Below are 24,156 nucleotides of genomic sequence, written 5' to 3' on the forward strand. Positions count from 1 at the left end.
GGGACACTCACCACTGGGTCCAGCCTTTGGCGAGTTCTTCAGATGCCAGACCGACCAGGACCTGTGGTGAGAAAAGGCCTCCAACAGTGGGTTTCAGACCTCTCACCATCGCTTCCGATCTTCTCTAGCAACACACTCTCCCTCATTTTCAGCCTCTCACTTTTCACCTTTTCTACCCTTATGATCCACCCATGACCTATACGGTCAATTATACCCAAGAGGCCCTTCCTGTATCCAACAGTCTTGACAGGAAGTTATGACAAAGTACCAGGGGGGATAATTCACATCGATACCGGCTCACAAACCACTCACAGCAGCTTAGCTGACGTGGATTATCCACGTACATAAATCTAGTCTAAAAAGAGTACTCTGGGTTAAGTGTTTAATTTTTACAAAGCGTAGGACTTTTTTTTTTCGAACTTACTTTGCCGAGAAGCCCTTTATCTTTGGACAGGAAGCCACCGCTGTTCTTCACGGCCACGTCCAAGGTTCTCCTCTGCACGTCCGGCAACGAGACACTGAAATCAAAGCTGAAGTGGAGAAAAGAGGATCATCCTTAAATTTCTCCATAATTTTGCTCTGTTTTACTGTAACTAAAAAATGACATTGCTGCTTAGAAGACCATTCCAAATGTGATGTTCATTTTTTATTATAAAACTGATCTCTCCTGCTACATGTTTGGACCTGGCCCTTCAGGAAGACTCAAAGTTTTTTTTTTTTCCATTATTTTCCAAACATAAGATGAGACTGGAATCCTAAACATGCGAAAGGCTGACCCTGTGGCTCCCCCGTGTGGACACGACGCCTGACTCCCGGTGTAAAACATGGGCCGTGGTGTGTGACACATCGGGGAGCCCAGGCCAGTCCGCTCCCCCAAAGAGAGTGAGCTCTAAGCCTGCGAGTGAACAGAAGTAGGGTGTCCGAGAAGCAGCCTCACAGAGGAGGGGATCTGCAGGCATCTTCTGGTGGCTGAAACTGGATGCTGCAGGACAAAAGCCTCCAGAAGCGAAGCTGGCAAAGCAGAGGACAAGGTCGGAGGCCTCGTGGGGACGCGGGGACACGTGGACGTGGCCGGCCTTCCCGAGAGCGAGCAGCTTGAACCCCAGGTTTGCAGGAACTCTTAGAGGCTGCGGCTGAGCCACACACCCACACCAGGACTGGGTGCCTGCCCATCGGTTTCTCACCTCCGTGTAAATAAAGTCACTGGTGAGAAACCATGATTAAGCGACTAGTAACTGAGTTAATGGATATCAACACCAATTGACTTACTATTTCCCTGGTGGAGTGTGGCCTGAGGATTCACGATGTGATGCTCAAATGCCTGTGTATTTATTTATGTTAACAAGTTTACGACCGCTCTTGGGGAGGCGTTTCTCACTCCTGCTCTCACTGGTGTAAATGCCTCAGTCATTCCAAGGCACCACCAGGCCTTCCTTGAGTGCTGAACACAATTGTCTACCCCACTGAGTGGACGCGTACCTCTGATCAAACACGGGGTTCAGCGTTTTCTTTGACACGTGTGTTTTTCTCCTTCCTGACCTCCTCTTGTCTGGTAACAAATACAGGCGGACGTAGGGATCAGAGCCGTCTTCGGAGAAGGCAATGAGATTTCTTATAACACAGACCAGAGAATGCTCGGTGTTAGAATCTAGTAAAATGACAAGGAGCACCGCACTGGAACTTGCTACCTGGTTTTACTTGTATCCCGTAACTGCCTCGTTCCCACGCGCACTTCGTTCAGCGGCTCTGCAGAGGTGGCCTCTGCCCCGTTTCCTGCGCCCAGGGTTTGGGGGATGTTCTGACCCACAGAGAATCACCTTTCCACACTGCTTCACTGTCCCCTCCCAGTGAGGGGACACGGTCAGCCTTGCGGGAGACCCCTCCCCGGCTCCTGCTCAGGCCACGGACCCCACCCTCTGCCCTTCGTCCACCCGAACGCTTCACAGACGCAGGCCCACCTCCTTCATGCAGCTTCACGCTGCTCTTGTCCTCGGACAACTGGGCCAAACATGCTAGTACTTAATTACAGCCGACCCTTGAACCACATGGAGGTTAAGGGCTCCAACCCTCTGCATACGTGGTTCCGCATCCTTGGAGTCAACCAACTGCAAATCGTGTAGGGTGGTGGCATTTACTACTGAAAAGCTCCACGTGTAGGTGGAGCCATGCCGCTCAAACCCGTGCTGTTCAAGGGTCAGCTGTCCCTGCAACCACTTCCAATTGTTCACTTGCTGATGGACCGAAAGCCCATGAGGGAGAGTCCTCTGAATCAGACTGCTGCTCCGGAATCTCGCATAGTAATTATCTCGCCAGCAGGAACATAGAAAGTGCTCAATAAATAGGTAGTGAAGCGAACTCGACATTTATATAATCATGTTTCTAAACGTTACTAATTTTACTTTCCTGTTTCCACACCTTTTTATAACATCCAAATATTTCTATCACATATTTACATCACAGCTACTAGTGAGACAATCAAGTCACATAAAGGAAAATAATCAGCTCCACACCATCAACGTTCATCAAATACAAACTGGAGCAACACCGTCAGATCACGTTACGTTTACTGAACCGGTACAAACGGTCCTGCTTGTGGGGAAAAGAGCTCGTCCGCTCTTCCCAAACAACTACAGCTATTCCTGTCACTACCCCCCAGACTTGACTGAATTCTCTGAATTGTTATAAATCTACTCCTGGAAAGTGAATCCCCAAAAGACACTTCAATAAAAGAAAACTATGCTTATTATAGCGCTGTAAACGTTCAACCATAGGGAATGTCTCATAAACTACAATATGGCAGTTTAAGGGAGTGTTACAAAGCAACCAAAATGGTTGGTAACAGAAAATGTTATGAAACAAGGTTAAGAACCTGAAAACCAGGACTACAGCATCTAATTGCAGCACCGCCTACTTGCTCTCGTCTGTGAATGAAACAAACTGCTGTCCGTGACGCGAGGGCCGAGAGCCCGGCTCACCTGCAGGAGTGCACGACCACCACCAGCTTGTTCCTCTGCAAGCTGTGCCGAACGGTCAGCTGGATCTGCCCCAGCGGGGACTGTCCCAGGGTCGTCCCACTGGGGAAACAAAGCCAAGAGTGAGAGCACTCCTCAGACAGCACAGAGGCTGTGAGCATGTTCATTCACTCAGACAGGAGGGAAGCAAAGTCCCCACGAACGTGAACCTAGTCTGAACTTCTGGGTATAAACGGACCAGCTGGATTCGTATTTCATCCGAGGGTTCAACATAACCCAACTACTAAAATCCATGGCCCAAAGTGAAAACAATACACAGGCGTCTCCTTACACACATCAACTCTTCAGTGTTTCTGAAGCTATGTCTACCCTAGAACTGCTCAAACCTGCGCTCCTTTCTCAGAGCCCCTCGCTGTGCCCCTCACGGGTCGTCTGATGAGGTCACACCCCCTCCCCTCCAGACCCATCTCAGGCTGAGGCACCAGCTCCAGGACAACCAATGATGGCTCTGACTCAGCTCCAAGATCTTCTGGGTTTCTCCCCAAATTTAGCTCCTGAGAAAAACTGGTTTCTTATTTAAAATTCTATTTCTTTCTAGAGCAAGGGAGAGACAGGGACTGCTTCCTTTCTCCCGAAATCGCAGCCACGAGCAGAGCTGCTCTGCGCGTGGGTTACGGCCGCCTGCCCCGGCTGAGCCCCGGGCCACAGGCTCCACACCTCGGCCTCAGCTTCGTGCTCAGCACACCGCAGGGCGGCCAAGAGGAGACCGCCCCAAAGGGCAACCCACTCCCCCTGCTGAGAGGAAAAGGCTCACGTCGGAAGCTTAAGGTAACTGCAGACTTTGTCCTTATCTAAGGAAACCACGGACATGCCCATGACTCACGCGGCATAAGTGAGAAATCCACACAAACATCCACAGACAGACAAACCCGCTGGGTGGTGAAACGTGTGGGGGCCAAGCATAAAAGAGCAGGGCCTGTTCTCATGTGACAAACATGTCCAGCTTCCGCCAAGCCTTTCCGCGTCAGGTCAGCTTTAGACTCTGCCTTCCTGGTCTGAGGATCTCTCCACTGTTCCTAAGCCAAATACTAGGCCCTGGAAAATGGCGGGTTTACTTTGAAAGCCAAAGGCTCGGTGAGCGAAAGGACCACACTGCCTGAAAGCTGTCTGGCTTAGGACCGCGTTCCCTCCCCGCAGCCGGCGGGTCAAGCGCCGATTCAGCAAAAGCAAGGGGCGTCTATAGTTACTTCTCCAGCTGCCGCAGCCTCTGTCGCAGCTCCTGCGTGGCGACGGGCAGCGAGATGTCTGAGGCGATGCTTGGGGTGGGCTCCTTGACAGAGATGTGGCTGGGGGAGCCGGTGCTGCCGGCCTGGAGGCTGGAGGAGCTTCTGCCCAGGTCCCGCGGCCCCTGCGGGCTGGCGTCTGCGGGCTGGGCTCTCGCTTGCACACCCGGCTTATCACCGCAGCCCCCGAGGACCGGCGTGGATGGGGCTGTGCCGCTGTTACCAGTGCCTGGCGATGCAGACATCTGAGATCTGACAGATATTGTTCTCCCTTCCTTGGAAACAGAGGGTCGCTTTACTTGAGCTGAGTGCTGGTGGTCTGGAGACCTTTCTTGCTTTTCAAGGTGGAGTACCTAGAGGTGAAAACAGATACAAAATTAAAACGGGTGACACTGGTAACAGCCTCGTACATGAATAGCTTTAGAGATACCCATTTGCAAACGTTTCTTTAAAGCTTGGCACAAAACATGAAAAACAATCTAGCCTCTCTGTTCAGCTATCCTACCATATTACAGAAAGTGTAGAAAAAGGCACATGCAGGTAACCGTCACAGCACCGCATGGTGCAAGCCTCACTTCTGTGCATCTCTCTCCGGCCTCCTCCTGGCCACTCTTCTGCACGGTGGTGACAGCTTGACAGTGGCAGAGCCCGAGCCACAAACCCCATCCTACAGTGACCCCTATCCTACCGTCTCCACCAGCGACCGGGGAAGGGCGAGGCTGCCGGACCCCTAGGGTCGACATGGGAGCAACACCTCCCCGCTTTGCTTCCTTTCACATTAGCTCTGAGTGTGCACATGTCCCCGAGCAGTCTACACCCTGCATTGGGGGTCATCCCGACGGCCTGAAGCTTCTTCCCGCTTTTACCAAGTAAAGCTGCAGCCAACACCCCCAGTTCTGTGTTATTACCAAGAGTCAGGTTTCCAGAGAAAGGGCTCTGTGATTTACAACTGAAGACGCTGAAGTCCCTTCTGGAACGGCTGTGACCGGGCACAAGGAGGCCGTTTCCACCACACCTTCCACAGACTAAGTCTGTTTTACTTTTTTAAAAAGTTGGTTCTGCATTTTAATTTGCATTTTAAAAATTAGAGAGTCTTAGCATTTTCCCGTATGTTTGCCAGTTTTATTTTCAGCATTTCCTTAGGTACTTACAAATGAATCATCATCTATTTTGGACAGTATTTTTCCTGTAATCTCTACCGTCTTGCAGAGTTTTTTTTAATCCTTTTTTTCTGAATGACCTTTGAAAATTTAACATTAGCAGAAAACTTTACTGATCCAGACAGCAATACTTTCTGGACAAAAGGATTAAAAAACAAACAAGCAAAAAAGGCCGGTGGGATCCATGTGAAAGCCCAAGGAACAATTCCGGGCCTGCTCAAGCAACCTGGAAACACTGTTGCTGTCGGCGCCGGAGTCCAAGCCCTGGCCATCTCTCCCCTGAGCTACACAGCCAGCAGCAGTGTGGAAACTCACACTCCCCGTAAAGCACCTTCCTGTCATCCCTGCCCTGCGGCCAGCGCCGTGAGCACTGCCCACCCAGGACCCTTCCCCCAGCCACGCTCTGGAGACGGCAGTACCCTGAGGGCGAGCTTCATCTTCAGCGAGCTGTTGGGGCCTGAGTTACTGAGCTGGAACCGCTGGTTCAGGGTCATGTCCTCGCAGGTGAGCAGCTGGCTGAGAGGGATCCTCAGGTTCCCCAGGCAACACTGGTGCTGCTCATCTTTCACCTGCCAGACACGACAGAGCGCTCAACGCTGGGGATGGAGACAGAACACGCAGGAAGGCCCCAAACCCCGTCTGCGGCCACCTCCTCCTACGTCCTGTCGCCATGCACAACGCAGTAGGAAACCCCCTCAGGGAGGCTCAAAACATGGCAACAAGTAATGCTGCAGTGTAGCCATGTCACAGGGCCTGTCACCTCCCAATCACATAGTCATAATGAGCACGAGAAAGAGAAAACCCCGTTCGAGGACTCCATTACAAGGACCCTGGGCTGAGGGGCGGCAGTCCACACAAATCTGAAGATTAGAAGGAAATGTCTCCAGTCCTGCGAACACGGTGACAATACACACGCCTGGTGGTGTGCCACGTTCCAGTGGTGACACGTGTTCATGGAGAAGACCCATGTCCAAGTTTCTTTTAAGACTTCTACTCAAAATGTACAATATCTGCTTTAACTGCACGACAATTTCTGGCTCCTGAATAATAACCTTCAGCTTTGCCTCTGCAACAGGAATCACTCCTGTTAGGTTGCTGCGATACAGGTAGTTTAACCAAAAGGAGTAAGAACTTCGGTGGTTTCATAGGCTCTACAGCAATGATCAAATAAGTTAACTACACGTGAAAACCGAACAGCCTGATTGCTTATTGTTTAAACTGTGATCGCAAAAGCATTCTTTAATGAAATAACTAAGTTTACAGAACGTTAAAAATTATTTTTTTAAATCTAAGGTCCAGTTACTACAGATTATTTTAAGAGGAGTGCAAAAATTCTTTGTTTTCAAGGTTACCCGATCTTATTCTTTTTTTAAAATTGAAGTACAGTTTATAATATTGTATTAGTTTCAGGTATGTAAAAGTGATTCATTCACTTTATAGACTGTACTCCATTTAAAGTTATTACAAAATAATGGCTCTAGTTCTCTGTGCTGCACAATATAACTTTATTGTTCACTTATGATGCAAAAATTCTTAAAATTTTAGCAAATTAAATTGAACACATAAAAAGGATACTACATCACAAGTGGGGTTATGCCCAAATAAAGATTTGTTTGCAAGGTTTTCTCACGTTAAATCTTGAAAACCAGTAAATGTTTGCAAGATTTAAGATCTAAGTCAACACTGCATTTCACCATATTTACAAACTTAAAAAGGAAAATCACGTGATCATCTTGTAGCAAAGTCTCTGACAATAGTCAACACCCATTCATGACAAAAACACTCAGCAAACAGGCAGGAGGAGTAGAAGGAAGTGAAACACAAAGGCTGTGCCCTTAGGATCTGGAAGGAGGCAAAGGTGTCCACTGACGCCGAGGCCGGGCTGGCAGCGAGGAAGGAACAGCAAGGGAAGCGTCATTACGAGCAGTACCCTGAGATAGCCACACAGAAGCGACTAGAATAAGCACGTCCAGCAGGGCTGACAGTGGTGCCAACATGTGGACACCAACACCCACGGCACCTCTGGACGCCAGTAACAGTCAGTCAAAGGTTGGAAATTAAAAACTGACCACCCCCGCCCGACACGTAGGGCATGAACCCCTCTGGTGGGCCCACGATGGCGGTTCTCCCCGTGTTGACTGTGTGCCGCAGAGATACAAACACAACCACGTAAACATGCAAATCACTGACCTCCACCTCGAGTTCCTGGCGCTTGGGATTGTGGACGAAGAAAGTGAAGTTTTCCTCCCACACAGGTTCATTGGTTTTATACCGAATCTGAAAGAAATATCCAAAATCAGCTCTGGGATAGTTTCTGTGGAAAAGCACTCCCACACTGTGTTTATCGAGTATTGCACTTGGAAGCTAAGGATGACACCTATCCTCTGGGCTGTCCTACCATGAGTGAACTGTGGAAGGTCCAGAGTGTGTCAGCAGATGACCTGCCAGCAGCTCCCAGCCCAGGTCCCAGCCCCCATGACAATGCGCCATCTGCACGTGGTCCTCACTCCACGACCTCCCCAGGCCGGCGGAGTGCTGCACGTCAGGAAGTTTCTTAGATTAACGGTTAGCAGTTACAACAAGGGAGGAATTCCTGACATGTGTCCTGAGAGTAGCACATATTACTGCAACAGCAATGCCCTCCCTCAATTTTTGAACAGAATCATAGGTTTTGAATAAGCCCCTACATAGGAACCTTCAAGCTGTGAACTTTCCAAGATGCGAATGTGCAGCCGGCTCCGGAGAGGAACCAGAGCCTGTGCCGTCCACGCCAGGCTGAGGGAAACTGCAGCCTCTGCCTTCCGGCTCCTACTGCTGACCACCCCTCCTGTCCCCCCTCCAGTCGGTAACTCTTCTCGCCTGTTCACTCGATGCCAGCCCCTGGATGCCAGCTGCTGGACTGTACTACTGTACTTTTCAAGGTACTGTACTGTAAGATTAAAAATGTTTTCTTTATTTTTTGTTTGTTTTTTATGTATTGTTTGTGTGAAGGGTATTATAAACCTATTACAGTACAGTACTACATAGCCGATTGTGTTCGTTGGGTACCTAGGCTAACTCTGTGGGACTTAACGAACAAATTGGACTTACGAACTCACTCTCAGAAAGAAACTCATTCGTATGTAGGGGACTTACTGTGCACTGCTGGTTGTCTTTTGAACAAAATATTAATAGGACATTCAAAGGAAACTTAGAATTTGTCCCATGTCATCTACCCATGAAATCAAGCAGAAGTATAATTAACATATTCATGTCACTTTTTAATGTTACTTTTAAATGAATATATTTGATACCAAATTAAGTAGCTGGTTATCAAACAACTGATTTGAGAAAAACAAAAGAAAGACTCATAAATCAATGGTCTTGATGCCTGCACCACCCCCAACTGGTGACAGTGACAGCACGGTCACAGGGAGCGCCCCAGTCAGACTGTCGGTGCCTTACCTTGCTCTCCTGGGCCTTGTGACCAACTGACATTTGGACAAGAGGATTTGGGTTGCTGTTTATTTTCTTCCCTGACTATCCAAAAACAAAAAACAGATAAAAATCAATAAACACATCTTGAAATGGGGATTACTAAAAACAGAATTATTGGCTTATATTAACAGTCATTTCTATTTACTTCTGATACTTCAGTTACAGGGAGTATCTAGGCACAATTTAACTGGAAAACAATTAATTGCTAACACACCCCAAAGCCATAATTGTATCTACATAAAATAAATCAAGAAAACTTGTATTTGCAAACAATTTTAAAACGTTAAGGTCTTTTATTTCTTAAAGCAAGCAACTTTGGAAAAATGGAATCTTCCGAAAATCTTTAATGTTAATTCCAGCTCTCAAAACTTATTTTACTAGGGTAACAAAATGAATAAAGTGCAACAAATGGAAACAGAAAAGCACAGGAAGGACAAATGTGAGAGTGTGTGATTCAGAACAGTCTTCTGGTTGAAATAGTAAAAATAATAAAGTGTCAGAGGCACATTTTTATGTTTTTAATTTAGTATCTTCTGTTCAAACATGTAGCTATCAGATTATCGAACCTTGCTTACCAGCTGCTAAGTAATTTTGACTGGAAGAATAAACATCAATCTAAATCGCATTTAAGCAGATACAAATGCAATGAGAAAAATTCAGGAATAAGAAAAAATGGTAAGAAGCATACTTTAGCACAGACAGCTGATAGAAGAATACATAGTAAAATGCAACATATATGGGACATGAGGTTTATTTATAACTTAGCCCCACAGAAGATGCTGTTAAATATTTGTGTTAGTGGAAATTAATTAGAAGGTCACAAAATGTTTTTAAGTTAAATAATTTTAGAGTCAATCCTCAACACTGCAACAATGACAGAGGCGTCAAATTCATGATTATTGGAATAAAATATTACTAGCCCAAACCTACTGCGATAATCTAGTTTCTGGTTCATCTTTTTGATGTGAATGAATTCTGCAAAATGAAATAAACACTGTTAAAAAAAATCCAAGGCTACAGACTGCCGTGGGAGAATACTAACTTCCCCCCTAAATCCACTTCTCCTTCTTCCCTTAACACGAGAGTCCCAGAGTCATAGCTGAGCACAAATCCTCTGTGACACAGAGTCTATTTCCGAATCTCCCTTGTAGTCAGGTGTGGCCCTGTAACAGTCTGGGGAGGTCTGGCCTTTGCTGTGCCCCCCTTCTGGCTGGAGGCATTGAGTACCGCAAAGCCACAGGCCAGAATTCTGTGACATTCAAGGGAAATAAACTTCTGTCTTTACTTAAGCTACTGCTACTCATGAGTCTTTGATACAGAAGCTGAGTTTAACTAATACACTTACTTAATCTCTGAAAAAGTAGCCATTCATTCACAGAGGTTTACTGTAGCTTATCAGTTTCAATATACCCCCCGCTTTTAAACTTTCTAACATCACTGAAAACAAAATGAAACTTACAATTGATGACTTTAAGTGCCTGTTTGAGGGCAGATTATAGTAGAGTGGTAGTTATCACTGCCTTCTTCAATTTATTTTGTGTATATTTTCCTTTTGTGTGTGCATGTGACATGATAAAAATCTGTTTATCTTAAGTCTAAAAATTCTTTCAGTAAGTATAAAATAAACACTATCAAACCTTAACTAGCACCTTACTTTCTTTCTTAGCAGTTCATAAAATAATGGTGTACAGTCGTCCCTCAGCATCTGTGGGAGGTTGGTTCCAAGACCCCCCAGGATACCAAAATCCGAGGATGCTCAAATCCCATCTATAAAATGACCTGGTGTTATCCTCCATATAATTTAAGTCATCTCCAGATTACATATAATACCTAATAAAGTGTAAATGCTATGTAAATAGTTGTAAACACAATGTAATGCTGCTATTTGGAACTTTCTGTAGATTTTTTCAGGATGTTTTCGATCCTCAGTTGGTTGAACCCGTGGATGCAAAACCTGCATCCTAAAATGGATGATGTTTTGGATTCTATGAAGTAAGGTTAAATCAGTGACTAAGTTTTCTATCAGGACGCAATATTCAAAATGCATCAGTACAAGTAAGACACACAAGGTATAATGAAAATATAAGCGTTTAAGTCAGACTGCGTTGAATTTAAATCTTAGCTTTTTACCACTTGATTACTGAGATCTACGTATTTATTTGAACCTCAGTTTTCATATCTATAAAATGGGCATAATACCATTTCCAGAGCTCAGCTGTTAGGCTTAAATAATATAATAGCAATTAAAAATATACATATTATGCTCGCTACACTGGGCACTTTTACATGCATGTACTTAGTTAATGTACTCAACACTCCCATACAGAAGAGAATATCACTACCACTCTGAGTAACAAACCAGGGAGAACTCAGCAGCCTGCTGCAGGTCCCACTGACGAGCAGTTGTGCTGGGATTCAAGCCCAGACAGTCTAGCCTAACTGGAGAGCCTTCATTCTAACCATCCCGCTCTGTGGGTCAATAATCTTCAGTTATCAAAGAAATGGTGAGCGAAGGTTACGGATATGATTCCTCCCAGTGTTTTGGTGAGGATCAGGTATTTCTTTCCGACCCTCCCTATCCCACCCATCTAGGTCGTCACAAAGCACCGAGCTGATCTCCCTGTGCTATGCAGTTGCTTCCTTCCCACTAGCTATCTATTTTACATTTGGTGGTGTATATATGTCCATGCCACTCTCTCACTTTGTCCCAGCTTACCCTCCCCCCTCCCCGTGTCCTCAGGTCCATTCTCTACAGCTGCATCTTTATTCCTGTCCTGCCCCTAGGTTCTTCAGAACCTTTTTTTGTTTGTTTTTTAGATTCCATATATATGTGTTAGCATACAGTATTTATTTTTCTCTTTCTGACTTACTTCACTCTGTATGACAGTCTCTAGGTCCATCCACCTCACTACAAACAACTCAATTTTGTTTCTTTTTATGGCTGAGTAATATTCCATTGTATATATGTGCCACATCTTCTTTATCCATTCATCTGTCAATGGACACTTGGGTTGCTTCCATGTCCTGGCTATTGTAAATAGGGCTGCTATGAACATTTTGGTACATGACTCTTTTTGAATTATGGTTTTCTCAGGGTATATGCCTGGTAGTGGGATTGCTGGGTCCTATGGTAGTTCTATTTGTAGTTTTTTAAGGGACCTCCATACTGTTCTCCAGAGTGGTTGTTATCAATTCACAGTCCCACCAACAGTGCAAGAAGGTTCCCTTTTCTCCACACCCTCTCCAGCATTTATTGTTTATAGATTGTTTGATGATGGTCATTCTGACTGGTGTGAGGTGATATCTCATTGTAGTTGTGATTTGCATTTCTCTAATGATTAGTGATGTTGAGCATCCTTTCATGTGTTTGTTGGCAATCTGTATATCTTCTTTGGAGAAATGTCTATTTAGGTCTTTTGCCCATTTTTGGATTGAGCTGTTTGTTTGTTTGATATTGAGCTGCATGAGCTGCTTGTATATTTTGCAGATTAATCCTGTGTCAGTTGCTTCATTTGCAAATATTTTCTCCCATTCTGGGGGTTGTCTTTTCGTCTTGTTTATGGTTTCCTTTGCTATGCAAAAGTTTTTACGTTTCATTAGGTCCCATTTGTTTATTTTTGTTTTTATTTCCCTTACACTAGGAGGTGGGTCAAAAAGGATCTTGCTTTGATTTATGTCATAGCATGTTCTGCCTATGTTTTCCTCTAAGAGTTTTTTAGTGTCTGGCCTTACATTTAGGTCTTTAACCCATTTTGAGTTTATTTTTGTGTATGGTGTTAGGGAGTGTTCTAATTTCATTCTTTTACATGCAGCTGTCCAGGTTTCCCAGCACCACTTATTGAAGAGGCTGTCTTTTCTCCACTGTATATTCTTCCCTCCTTTATAAAAAATAAGGTGACCACATGTGTGTGGGTTTATCTCTGGGCTTTCTATCCAAACAGGTATTTCGACTACTCTGCTAACTAACTAGTACTCCAAAGGAGTAGGCCACCTCACCTCCTCAGTGTGGGGTGGGGTTAAGGGCTTACTAAATACTGCATCAAAGCAGAATGCTAGTCTTCCTCACTTCTGAAATTTAACTTATTCTTCTGGATGAAACTGATTAAAAACCATTCCTGATTCCTTTGGATAGTTTCTTAAAGCAACTACATTTAACCCCTCACCCCCCAAAATATTTAAGTCTAAAATGCTCAAAGAAATTAGAAAAAAATAATAAAACATTTGTAAGTCATAGAAAACCTTTAACAATTTAGCCAGAAAATACATGCTCATGTCATTTTCGGGAGTGGAGCTTAGTTTTCAATATACCTCATTTAATGAGATTTAAAGCTTCTTAAAAGATCTGTCATCCAAACTAGCAGCACCAAAAGCCACGACAAGGTCACTGACTCAGAGACAGCCCTGACTCAGCATATTGGAAGAGGTGATTTTTTAATGGAAAGTCACAGTGCATCGGGCATATGTTTTAATCATAATCTAAAAACTGGTTAAGATTTTAAACAGAACTTCTATTTCACCATTTTCACAAATACAAATCCAATTAAAGTACAGATGATTTAAAACCACCTTAGATACTGTTGCCTAAGGCCAACAGGACAAAAGTCTAATTTACCATATTGGTATTTTGTAAAATTTATCATCAAAATCGACTTAAATTCTTCTAACTACTAATTCTTTGACAACAAAAGTAGGCTCTCCACAACTAAACAAGTAATTACTCTATTACTTTGGGAAGAATTTGTCAATAAACCGATAAAGGTTAGAGCATCATCTCTTTCAATATGTTTTAATTAACTTTCAAAGGGAAAACTATTAGTTTACCTTTAAAGCTTTCTGAATTGCAGCCTTCTTCAAGACATCAGGGTTAAATTCTAATGGGTTACTCTTTCAAGTCAGAAGAAAATGAATACACCAAGGGTTAATAAAACATGCAATGAGGAGTTTATGTTAAGGTTAATGACATGAAAATTTACGAAAACAACAACAACAAATCTTTAAACAAAAACCACCGAGAATTACACAAAGAACCAGTATAAATCATTTGTAAAAGTATTCTTTATGCCCAAGGCTTTATCTTAGACTAAACCTTTATAAATATCAAAACAGATTTCCTTACCCTCTATGATTACTGTTCTTTTACTCCCCCACCCCTCGTCTTTGGGATTTGAAAAATCCAAGAGTGAAACTTGAGGAAAGGGTTCTATTTACTGTCCTTTGCTTGGACAAACCCCTAAAATATCAACCATAATTAACCTACAGGTTTTATCTGAAGTACAAATGAATGGGCCACAGATGCCCCAACTGCTCTCAAACCAAATCATATCCTCTAACACCAAACCCTACTTTTCCTCCTTCTCAACTTTACCTTCTAGTGGAAAACCACAGCAGAGATGGGACCTGATCTATTTCGTCCCCCATTCTTTTCCAAGCACAAAATGCAGAGGCTGATTAGATCACCTCAAAAGTTCCTCCTCGCTTTAAAGTTCTATTATTACAGGTTTTATGTCCTACTTTTATTGATTTTTAAAAACTCATTACTTTCTTGCCCTCAAAAGGGCAAGACTGAGTTGTTTTGCAAGATCCTTTGAGGATTAACATTTAAGATGAAAAACTTGATCACTTTATCAAGTGATCACTTGATCACTTTAGTTGTAATTAACTTCAAATTGAATTCTATTCTTTATGAAGCAGCCTGAAACACCAGCCCCAGCAGATGCCCCTGGAGGGTGGGGCCGGGCCGGGCTGGGAACTGCTGCCCTGAGCTGTGAGGACCGACAATCTGCGGGCATCAAGGAACCTCTCCTGTAGCTAACTTTGCAAGGATGTGACCTGTACTGTGCACATGTTATTCAAAGTGCATCAAGCGAAGTGAAACAAAGAGAGAAGCCATGGTGGGTGTCAGGGGTGCAAGAGGAGCCTGTGAGCTTGGGCGTGGGAAGCCGCACCGGCCTGGGGTGAGACAGATCAGGCTGCTCAGGTGTGCTCGGTGAGGGCCCAGTGTGGGGCCTCCAGACATCACTGCACCGACCACTCTGGGGCTGCTCACCGTAAGTGGGGGCAGTAACAGTAACCTGCACTTTTTTAAACTGAGAGCTAAAATCGCTTTCACAGAGCACCTAGAAGCATCACACCCAAGGGTCTCCATGTTATACAGCCAACGTTTTTATGTATAAAGTGGACATTAGTGCAAACACCACTCCCCTCAGATAAACTCCATATACAGCACTATGAACTTACAAACTTAATGAAGTGATAACAAATTCACTTTATACAATGATGGACCAGACAGGAGGGTGGAAAATGTGGGCTCTGGGTCACACAGCTGTGCTCAGATCCTGGCTCTGTGGCTTCCTAGTGGCGACCCTGGGTCTCTAATCTCGGCGCCTCATCTGAGAAAGGATCCTGCCAGCCTGAGACTCAATGAGCTGTGCACGCAGAGCCCTTGGAAAGTACTTGGGAAATGCATGTGGCCATGGAGGCCTCAGGGTCTGAAGCTGGCCTCCGGGGGTCAGAAATCACCCTCTCGTTCCTCTGGCCAAAAGGAGTAGGCCCGAGTGCTAAGGCCACAGCACTTATAAAGATAAGAGGCCGTTCCCAACTTGGGAGAAAGTCAGGCTGTGCTGAGGCTTCCAGATGGGACCACTGGTGGAAATGCACTGGTGAGGCTGAACATGAAGAGAGTTTTGAGCAGCAGAAGGTAAGAGAGCGACGGGCTGGCAGCGGCCCAAAACCTCTACTGGAAATAGCAACAGGCTCAGCCTTTAGGGACAAGTGACAACTGATCTCACTTCACACTGACAATCAAAGGGGAGAAAAGTAGTCAATCTATTCAAATTTATTTTGTAGGACATTTTGTTGATTCCTATACCTGAATCATCAAGCAGGGCATGTGGTTTTGGTAATGTGGGAGGAAAGCTAGTTTGGATAACCCAGCCACGTCTTAAATATTACAAAGCAATTAAAAAAATCCTGACAAAAGTTCAGAAATATTTCCTTTAAAAGAAGCAGTTACAGAAAACAGTAACTCATGCAGCTGAGCAAGACTATCATTTACAGCAGCTTACAACACAGATTTCCACTAGGAAACACCTGGAAGTGACAGAAAACAGCTGCGGATATGCATGACTGCCCTCATTCTGACCTCCCAGCAGGTGGGCAGGGGATGTGAGGAGACACAACAGCAGCTCACCCACTCTTCAGGGGCTTGACTGTCCTCATCTATAAAATGGGCCAAAAATTCCTATTCTTTCAGTTTTGCTCTCCCCCTTTTTTATTTTTTAAATAAGAATAAACTGAGAATGCATGAGGAAATAGAAATAACAAATTAAAATGAAACAAATGAACTTTAAGAATCTCCCTAGTTATTGAATTAAATCAATAATTAGTTTCTAGACTAATGACTAAGCCATCGGTGGCTTTCTCTGACCCCAAAGCAAGTGAAAATAACTGCTAAAAGGACCAAGAAGAGTGCCAGGAATCAAGGCACCAGAGCAAGGCCTCAGGGAAATGTATGAGATGAAAATCAGCTTCCCAGATCAAGGTAGAAATGCTCAATTATCCACCCCAGGAAATTCTTTAAGTTCCTTAAAAGAAGTCAATCATAAACTCAACATGTTTTTTCACCCTAGGAGCTCTGGTTAAATGGGGAGGGAGAAAGCACGTATTCAGGGCAGCAGTGAGTTTCTGTCTTCACTGACTGTCCCCAAGGCCACAGGGGACTTCATGGAAAGCCAAGCTCTGACACTTCTGTGTTTGGTCAGGAGGAGAAAGTAGATTTAAGCAAGTTTTCTGAAAGCTTTCAAAGAAATATTTACATCTCACATTGAGATGAACCATAAGAAAATCCAGTTTAATCATTATGGCTTCACTACTTTTTCCTCAGATGATTTTTTTTTTTTTAATTTTTTAAGGGCCAGGAGCAGCGTCAGAGCCCAAGGCTCCTCCATGGCTCATGGGGTTTGTCCACCTCGGTATCAGATGCAGTCACCAACATTAGTTACAGCAGTGTTACGTTTCACAAAACAAGCACGAAAGAAGCATGCCCAGTAACCGAAATCATGCAAGGCACTGGAAAAGCATGCACGTCATTCCACCACTGAGCAGATGGCATTAAAGTCCCAGTGCACATTCTAGCAGTCTCCACCGAACAGAAGGAAGGAGGAACACCGAGAACTCACAAATAGCGCTCTACAGACTGAGGTAGTCTCACAAAACACTAGTCCCGACGCTCGCCTCTCTTTTAAGTAGCCACACCCCAAGTTTCCCTCGTAGATACTCTTGGGAAAATGGAAACGGGAGAAGAAAGCAAAGAACGGTGGATTGTGGTCAATGAAGGCACAAGAGCACTAATAACCAGGATGCAACAGGCAGAGTCAAAGAATCACGCAGAAACGCAGGAGACGGCACGCACTCCCGTGGAAACAGGCCCAACCGGGCAGTTGTTTTGTAAAGATCCTTTGCCTTTGACGGCCAGAGCATACCTTCATGCACAAAGTGCCCTTTCAACAGAAGGTTAGTACAATCACTTTTCTTTCTGTCTTTTGCTTACATGACGTTATTCAATTTTAATTTAATGTGACAAAACACACAGTTCTAAAGAGAGGCCAATTCCCCATTACTTTGCTCTATATCCTAAAATACGTAACAAATTCACTTCCATCAGGCATTATGAAAGACTTTAAAACATTATTGTGGTTAAAAGCAAAAAGTTCTACCGTACAAGTAATTCTGCAGAAAGGTTAAACCTTCACTGAAAGAAAGAGTACAATTATATACATTTACACACACAATTGTTACATCTTCCCAATATGAAAAAAATACATGATCAGATTTTAATCGTTAAAAATTTTAAATAAAACATAGAGATGCTCAAAATACACTGACTTTGCTTGTGAGCAAAGCCCAAGTAATGCACAATTTTAAACCCTTGAGAGGTGCTAAACAGAATCAGTGTGTGCATTTCACGAGGTAAGGAACAGCATGGTGTGATCACAGTGAGGTGAGATGCCCAGACATCCACCCGCACCAAGGACACACCCTGGGGGACTGTCTATAGGTGCACTTGGGTGACCTGGAACCAGTATCATTTTAGGAGGAAACACCCTTCATCTGGAGGTAGTTGTCTTTCCTTCAACAAAACTGGCCTCCAACAGTGAAATGGAAAAAGAAAGGCCATCTACTGAACAAGTGAATGGGCACTCAAAACACATTATCGGGGCTTCCCTGGTGGCGCAGTGGTTGAGAGTCCACCTGCCGACGCAGGGGACACGGGTTTGTGCCCCGGTCCGGGAAGATCCCACATGCCGTGGAGCGGCTGGGCCCGTGAGCCATGGCCGCTGAGCCTGTGCATCCGGAGCCTGTGCTCCGCAGTGGGAGAGGTCACAACAGTGAGAGGCCCGCGTACCGCAAAAAAAACCAACAACAAGAAAACAAAAACAAAACATTATCAAAACAATAAACACTGATCACGAGCACACTACCCTCAGTGTGGAGGCAAGCATCACACCAGGGCTTGATCGACCCTTCTCCACGCTTCTAGTCATTATCTATAAAAACTGTTCTCTACAGTTTTTCTAAGAGCGAAAAGACTCTGATGCCCATAGGAGGAGCACTGCTCTGGGCTAGAAGCCGTGTGTGCAGGGGATCATTCAGGATGATGCCAAAGGGATATAATTTTCATCTTTAGGCACTAAATTTTAATAACTAGTGATTCTCTACAGAAAATCTTCTTCTCTAACTACTACTGGAGATTTCTTCTTAAAACATGTAAGATAATTCTGACCATCCTGGATAAACCAATAAGATGTAAACATAAAATTACACTCATGGAGGAAATGCACACGTATCCCTCTCCACTGCTGCTCTCTCGGACTGGAGTGAGGTGGAAACACAGCAACAAGAATGGGGACACGGCGTGGGCGCGGCTGAACACAGCAGGGTCCACCACCAGGAAACGAGCACCCAGCGGGCTCTCGCGGAGGCACCTACCGGGAGGTTCCTGGCTGAGTCCAAGTACAAGATGAGCAGCGAGGAGGACAGCCCGTCATTGGCTTGATCTTTGTCAGCTCTGATGTCTGTCAGCACCTACAAGGAAAGGAAGAAGCTTCAGCAGGTGGGTTTCCAAGGTTCCTGACTATTTCTTCCTGATTATGTCTATAATCCTCAAGAAAATAAGAAAAGTGGAGAAATAAGCATCTGATATACGCAATACATAGAGAATGAACATAAGATTCTATTCAGGTCAAACGAAGCACTCAGGTGACCTGTGGCTCTTCAAATCCCTATACAATAATCAAGTACAAAATTTAAAGATCTCATAAAACAGGTGAGAATGACCTGTAAAATTCCATTATCTCTAATTTATCCCTGATGCTACTGTAGTGATTTACAGAACAGGAGTCAAAATTATTGCTGTATTTTTTTAAGCGAGTAGCAGCACAGTTTAAAGGTACTAATCTCAGCGATCAGGAGTGCAGGCTGTCATGGGACCCCATCCAGCACCTTCTCGAGGTTTGAAGCGTCTGGCATGAGCGTGAGCCACTCCAGTTTCAAGTGCAGCTTTCCTCTGAGGACCTCGTCCAGGGTGAACCACTGCAGAGAAAGCAAGACAGTTCAGCCAAAGTCCTCCTGGATCAGACATGCAAACTGAACAGTCTCCACAAACACAGAAGGCCTGAGTCCTGTCACCGTTAGCTCCAGGCCTGAGAACCAGCTGCTGGCCCCGGACACTGACAGCAGTGGCCGCTTTGCGTGTGTTAACTCACTGACTCCCAATTCCACCCCTGATTCACACGCAAGGACTCAAATGTCCTCTTATACCACCCAACACTGTCAGGCTTTTACGTATGGACTTCCATAGAATTTATGGGCCAAGAGAGAATATAACATCGATCCCAAGTCTGAATTTCAATATCAGACACATTAACAGGTCTGTTTTCCCTCATCACTATATACTAATAATTAGTATACACTTGTTTCAGCTTAAAAGCCACAAAGCAATTAATCGAGGATGGTCCCCAAACACTCAGTATTAAGAAGAGACAGCCCCGAGTGCAGGGCTTTGTCTGCTCTGCCCGTCACTGCACAACAGCACCTGGCACACAACAACATGATAAACTGCAGATACCTGTTGAGTGTGTGCTGACGTGCATGGGAGGGGAAACATGTTACTTTGAAAGCAGATCTCAGCAGTGATTTGGTTAATTATGCTTTACTTATCCAAATCTTACCCATCTTTTAGAAGCCACCACAAACTTCCTTTTTTATCCTTTTTATTCTGATAGCAATATCTTGCTTGAAGTACGTCTGCTGCTGTCAATTCACACTGTATTTGTGGGTATCTTTCATGGGACAATTTCTCATCAACTGCACTGTGCCAGCTCTGCTGTGAACTCCAACTATCTTTAAAATGCCTGTTATTGGGGAGTTTCTCCCAGATTCTGCCCTGACTCCGAAGGAGAGCGTGCCTGCCTGAAACAAAGTTGGTGTGTGTTTGGATCCTCAGGAATTTCGAGTGTCTGGTGGGTGCTGACTTCTTTTCACTTTGCTGTTACTAGAAGGCCTAAGTCCTCAACGTCTGTGAGCGGATGTTAAGTTCTCAGACCGTCAGGTGGCGTGGCAGCAGGTGCTCTGTCAACACTCATGGAATAGAACGATACTCAAAGGAAACTTACTTCATCTAAAAGGCGCTCCTTTTCAACTTCAATAAGATCAATCATAAGACTATAGAAATAACAATACAACAACTTTAGAACACAGAAACACACTTCTTACAACTGAAATAACCTTAAGCATTAGTCTATGAAAAGGTACTCCAGAAATGCAACCAAATGCTAGTGTACCAAGAAGCAGATTTCTTCCAAAAGCCTCCCCAAGCTTCCACCACGAGAGTGAAGCGAGGTAGGGAAGAGCGGGGAGGTGGGAACCCTCAGCGAGGCACAGCTGCGGTCAGAGCTGGGGGGGCTGGTCTTCCCCGCACGGAGCTGCTCACACGCACCCCAAACGTGCAGGCACATTCCGCCCTGGGCCTGGCGTGCTCTCCGAGCTGCCGCCCATCGCTCCGGCTCGGCCACCTGTGCGCTCAGTTAGGCCTTGACCGCCTCCCCAGACTCGCTCCTCAGCTCTGACCAACATCTCTGTGGCCGCAGAGGCCTCTGCCTCGTGCTCGGCACGTCCCCGACAGCCCGCTCCATTTCCCCCAATAATCCTGCACTGCTGGGAGCATGCAGCCAGCCCCCCGAGCCAGAGGTGACCAGGACGGGACGGTGACACCCCCTTCTTCCGCAGCCACCCCCTCCTCTCTGCCCCCGAGCTCTACCCCAGGTCAGACCTGACATCTCTCTCCTGATCTATCCCAACAGCTTCCTGAAGGAGGCTGGCCGGCGCCAGTCCCCAGTCTCAATCCCTGATAACCTAACCTAACAGTGGCTTTACTGGAATGCAAGTCTGATCTGTTCGCTGCCTTGTTTGAAATCTTTTGGTTGCTCCTCATTAAACTGTCTCATGAATGAATTCTGAGGTCACAGCCTAACACACAGGCCATTCTTGATGAAGCCAGACCTGTCCAATGTCATCTATCCTTATATCTTTTTTGCCACAAGAAATTCAGTTAAATAATGAAGATTAGGCTAAAGTGTGTTTTTTGATATTTTTTTCAGCTGTACAGGTTGTTCAATTTAAGCAAACAAGTCAATATTTGCTTTTCCAGTATATAAGCACAATATAAATTATTATCTACTTACTCCCCGCCCCCATAACCCAATAACAAATCAAAAGTTAAAAAACCTGTTTCTATAACCTAGAGCACACCTGCCTGTGTGGTGTCAAGGCTGGAGAGCTGGGCTGGACTTGGGGCCACACGTGGCTGCTGAGCACTTACAATGGGGCAGCACAACTAAGAAAGTGAATTTTAAATTTTGTTTAACTTTAATCAATTTAACTTAAATAGCAACATGTGGCTGCTATGATGGACACAGATCTAGCAGCTTTCCTTTTCTTACTTAAATGTGAATGTTTTAGGAACAAAACGTGTTTTAAGAAATCTAAGGTGAAGCAATGCTACATCTAAGAGCCATTTTAAAATACACATAATATGTACATAATCCTGCTTTTGAAGTTATATTACACGTTTAACAGTGATTATCAAAGAAGAAGAGTCTACGCTCTCCTCAGTCACAAAGGATTTACCTTCCGAGGAAGTCGTCCTTGTCTGGGTCTTCGTCAAAGAGCTCGATCTCTAATTCCTGTCCGGGATGTTCATAGACCAGAGCCTGAAAGGTAGCAAGCTCACAGTTATCTCACATTCACTAGTATCGTGTCTACTGAGTACGTGACTGCAGTCAGTGGCAGCAGCTGCACAGCACTGAGGTCCCCACTGCCGGACCCGACACACTTCTGGATGGCAGGGTCCCTGTGAAATATCCGCACACACGGCCATGGGCCACTGCGCTTGTCCCCAGTTACCGGGGGCCACAAGCTTGGATGTCTCTCCACTCCGGCAGCGGCCCTGGTCAGTGCTGGCTGCAGGGTGGCCACAAGTGCCCCACTCACCACCACTCCAAGATTGAGAGATTTGGCAACAGACCAGGCTGGGAGGACGGGAAGCTGATGGGGTATAAACTGCACCACTTCTCAGTTCTTTCCAAACCGCATACCTTGTGATGCAGCAATTCCACTCTGAGGAGCGTAATCTGGGGAAAACTTGGCCAAATGCAGAAAACCCACGACACTCATACAGCACTGGTTACAATGAACCCAAAAGCCCAGATCTCTCTGAGTAAAAACACGATGGTACCTACTCAAGTGAACGGCTGTATTTATTGACATGTAGAGATGTCCAGATGTATTAAATGAAAATTTACAAAACAGTAAATAATCAACCTCATTTTGGAATACGTTTATGTGTATTAAGGGCTAATTATTTACCGTGATAGCTTGATGCGATTAAGGTTTAAAATTTTGTGTGAGGTAGGGATACAAGGTACAATAGTTTCAAAAACGGAAAATGAAAGCAAAGAGAATTGAGATTACCCTGAACTAAGTAAGCACACCACGACCCCGCAGCAGGAGTGGAACAGGAATGTGGAGGCGGGGACGGCAGCGGCACCCACTCCCTCACCTCGTACACCTCGTTCCACTTTGGACTGAGGTTCTCCTTGATGACCTTGCTTTGGAAGATTTGGTTGCCAACTCGAATCACTCCATAGGGGTCTGACTTCCCCTTGACAAGTCCCTTAAGGTAAGTGTCTTTTCCCTGAAGATCCTGAGCTTCAATAAAGTGTATCCTCAGGACACCCTGGAAAGAAGGAAGACAGAGCAGACTGCTCACTGGCTCACCCAACAGACACGGAGCGAAGCCTGTGCACAGGGACCAAGCAGCTCCTCCTCCCTGAGCAAAAAAGGCAAACACATGATGCTCAGGAGCAGCGTGACGGGGTCCCAGGGGTCTGACCGGAGCCAGAGACAGGAGGGGCTGGCGTGAGCCACCATCTCTTGCAGACTTCTCTGGGACGGGGGGTCCCAGAGCGGCACTGTGTCCCAGGGACCCCAGGAGCCCAACCTGGGCAGTGCAGGATGGCAGGAGGTCAGATGGCACAGGGCCTCACGGGTCACCAAACAGTCCTGTGCTTTGGTAGTTGTAACATTAGTGGTAACTGCAGTGATAACTGGTGACAACTGGTACTACAGGATGCACGAGGCTGTTCCCAAGTCCTTGATACGCAAGTACTTTCCAATTACCTCACTGAATGTTTACAACGACCCTGTGGAATACCGTCATTAACCCTATTTCATGGATAGTAGGAGACTGAAAATCCTAGATGCATACGATTCACAGACTTAACACAGTTATCTCTTCCAGAAATGTTGCTTAATTGATAAGATTAAAAACCTCCACTCATATTTCTTTCAAGGCAAACACAACCTGTAAAGTTACCTTTTGGAGGGTAGCATTCTACACCACAAAACACTTTTTTAAAAATTACCAGGTAATATTTCTGAACCAATCAGCACAGAAAGATAGACATTTTTACAGATAAATACGCTTTTAAAACCGTAACAAAACAAAACCCCCGGCTTATATTTTCACAGGTCTAAAGCTTAGATAATGTGGCAACAAACATATCTGAGCAGCAGGGAGGCTGGATCCGGGCAGGCTTAGATGGTCACCTGTACTCAGAGAATACAAAGCCTAATGGCCTAGGAGCATGGGGATTTCTATATGGAAAGGCAGGCCTGCGTTTCCAGAGATGAGAATCCTAAGTTAAG

General features: G+C 45.1%; 2 protein-coding genes across 3 annotated transcripts in view; both read right to left on the bottom strand.

Annotated features, from left to right (window-relative positions):
* The window catches only part of NCAPG2 (non-SMC condensin II complex subunit G2), a gene marked incomplete at its 3' end in the record, with an annotated part of 275,587 nt that overhangs the window by 74,159 nt on the left and 177,272 nt on the right, over positions 1–24,156 (bottom strand). The window lies entirely within an intron of this gene.
* The window catches only part of ESYT2 (extended synaptotagmin 2), a 74,104-nt gene that overhangs the window by 3,212 nt on the left and 46,736 nt on the right, over positions 1–24,156 (bottom strand). The window contains exons 9-21 of one of the 2 annotated variants that reach the window (XM_082631717.1): positions 23,009–23,185; positions 22,078–22,160; positions 20,565–20,613; positions 19,393–19,482; positions 18,880–18,975; positions 8,860–8,934; positions 7,606–7,692; positions 5,835–5,984; positions 4,220–4,608; positions 2,976–3,074; positions 1,480–1,611; positions 425–530; positions 12–61 (exon numbers count right to left, since the gene is read on the bottom strand). In XM_082631717.1, the coding sequence (XP_082487843.1) occupies positions 12–61; positions 425–530; positions 1,480–1,611; positions 2,976–3,074; positions 4,220–4,608; positions 5,835–5,984; positions 7,606–7,692; positions 8,860–8,934; positions 18,880–18,975; positions 19,393–19,482; positions 20,565–20,613; positions 22,078–22,160; positions 23,009–23,185 (1,583 nt within the window). The remainder of the gene's footprint in view (positions 1–11; positions 62–424; positions 531–1,479; positions 1,612–2,975; positions 3,075–4,219; positions 4,609–5,834; positions 5,985–7,605; positions 7,693–8,859; positions 8,935–18,879; positions 18,976–19,392; positions 19,483–20,564; positions 20,614–22,077; positions 22,161–23,008; positions 23,186–24,156) is intronic. The other variant, XM_082631716.1, reaches the window with a different exon arrangement.

This window comes from Mesoplodon mirus, assembly GCF_964341445.2.
Source record: "Mesoplodon mirus genome assembly, chromosome: 9".
In the NCBI taxonomy this organism is placed as follows: domain Eukaryota; kingdom Metazoa; phylum Chordata; class Mammalia; order Artiodactyla; family Ziphiidae; genus Mesoplodon; species Mesoplodon mirus.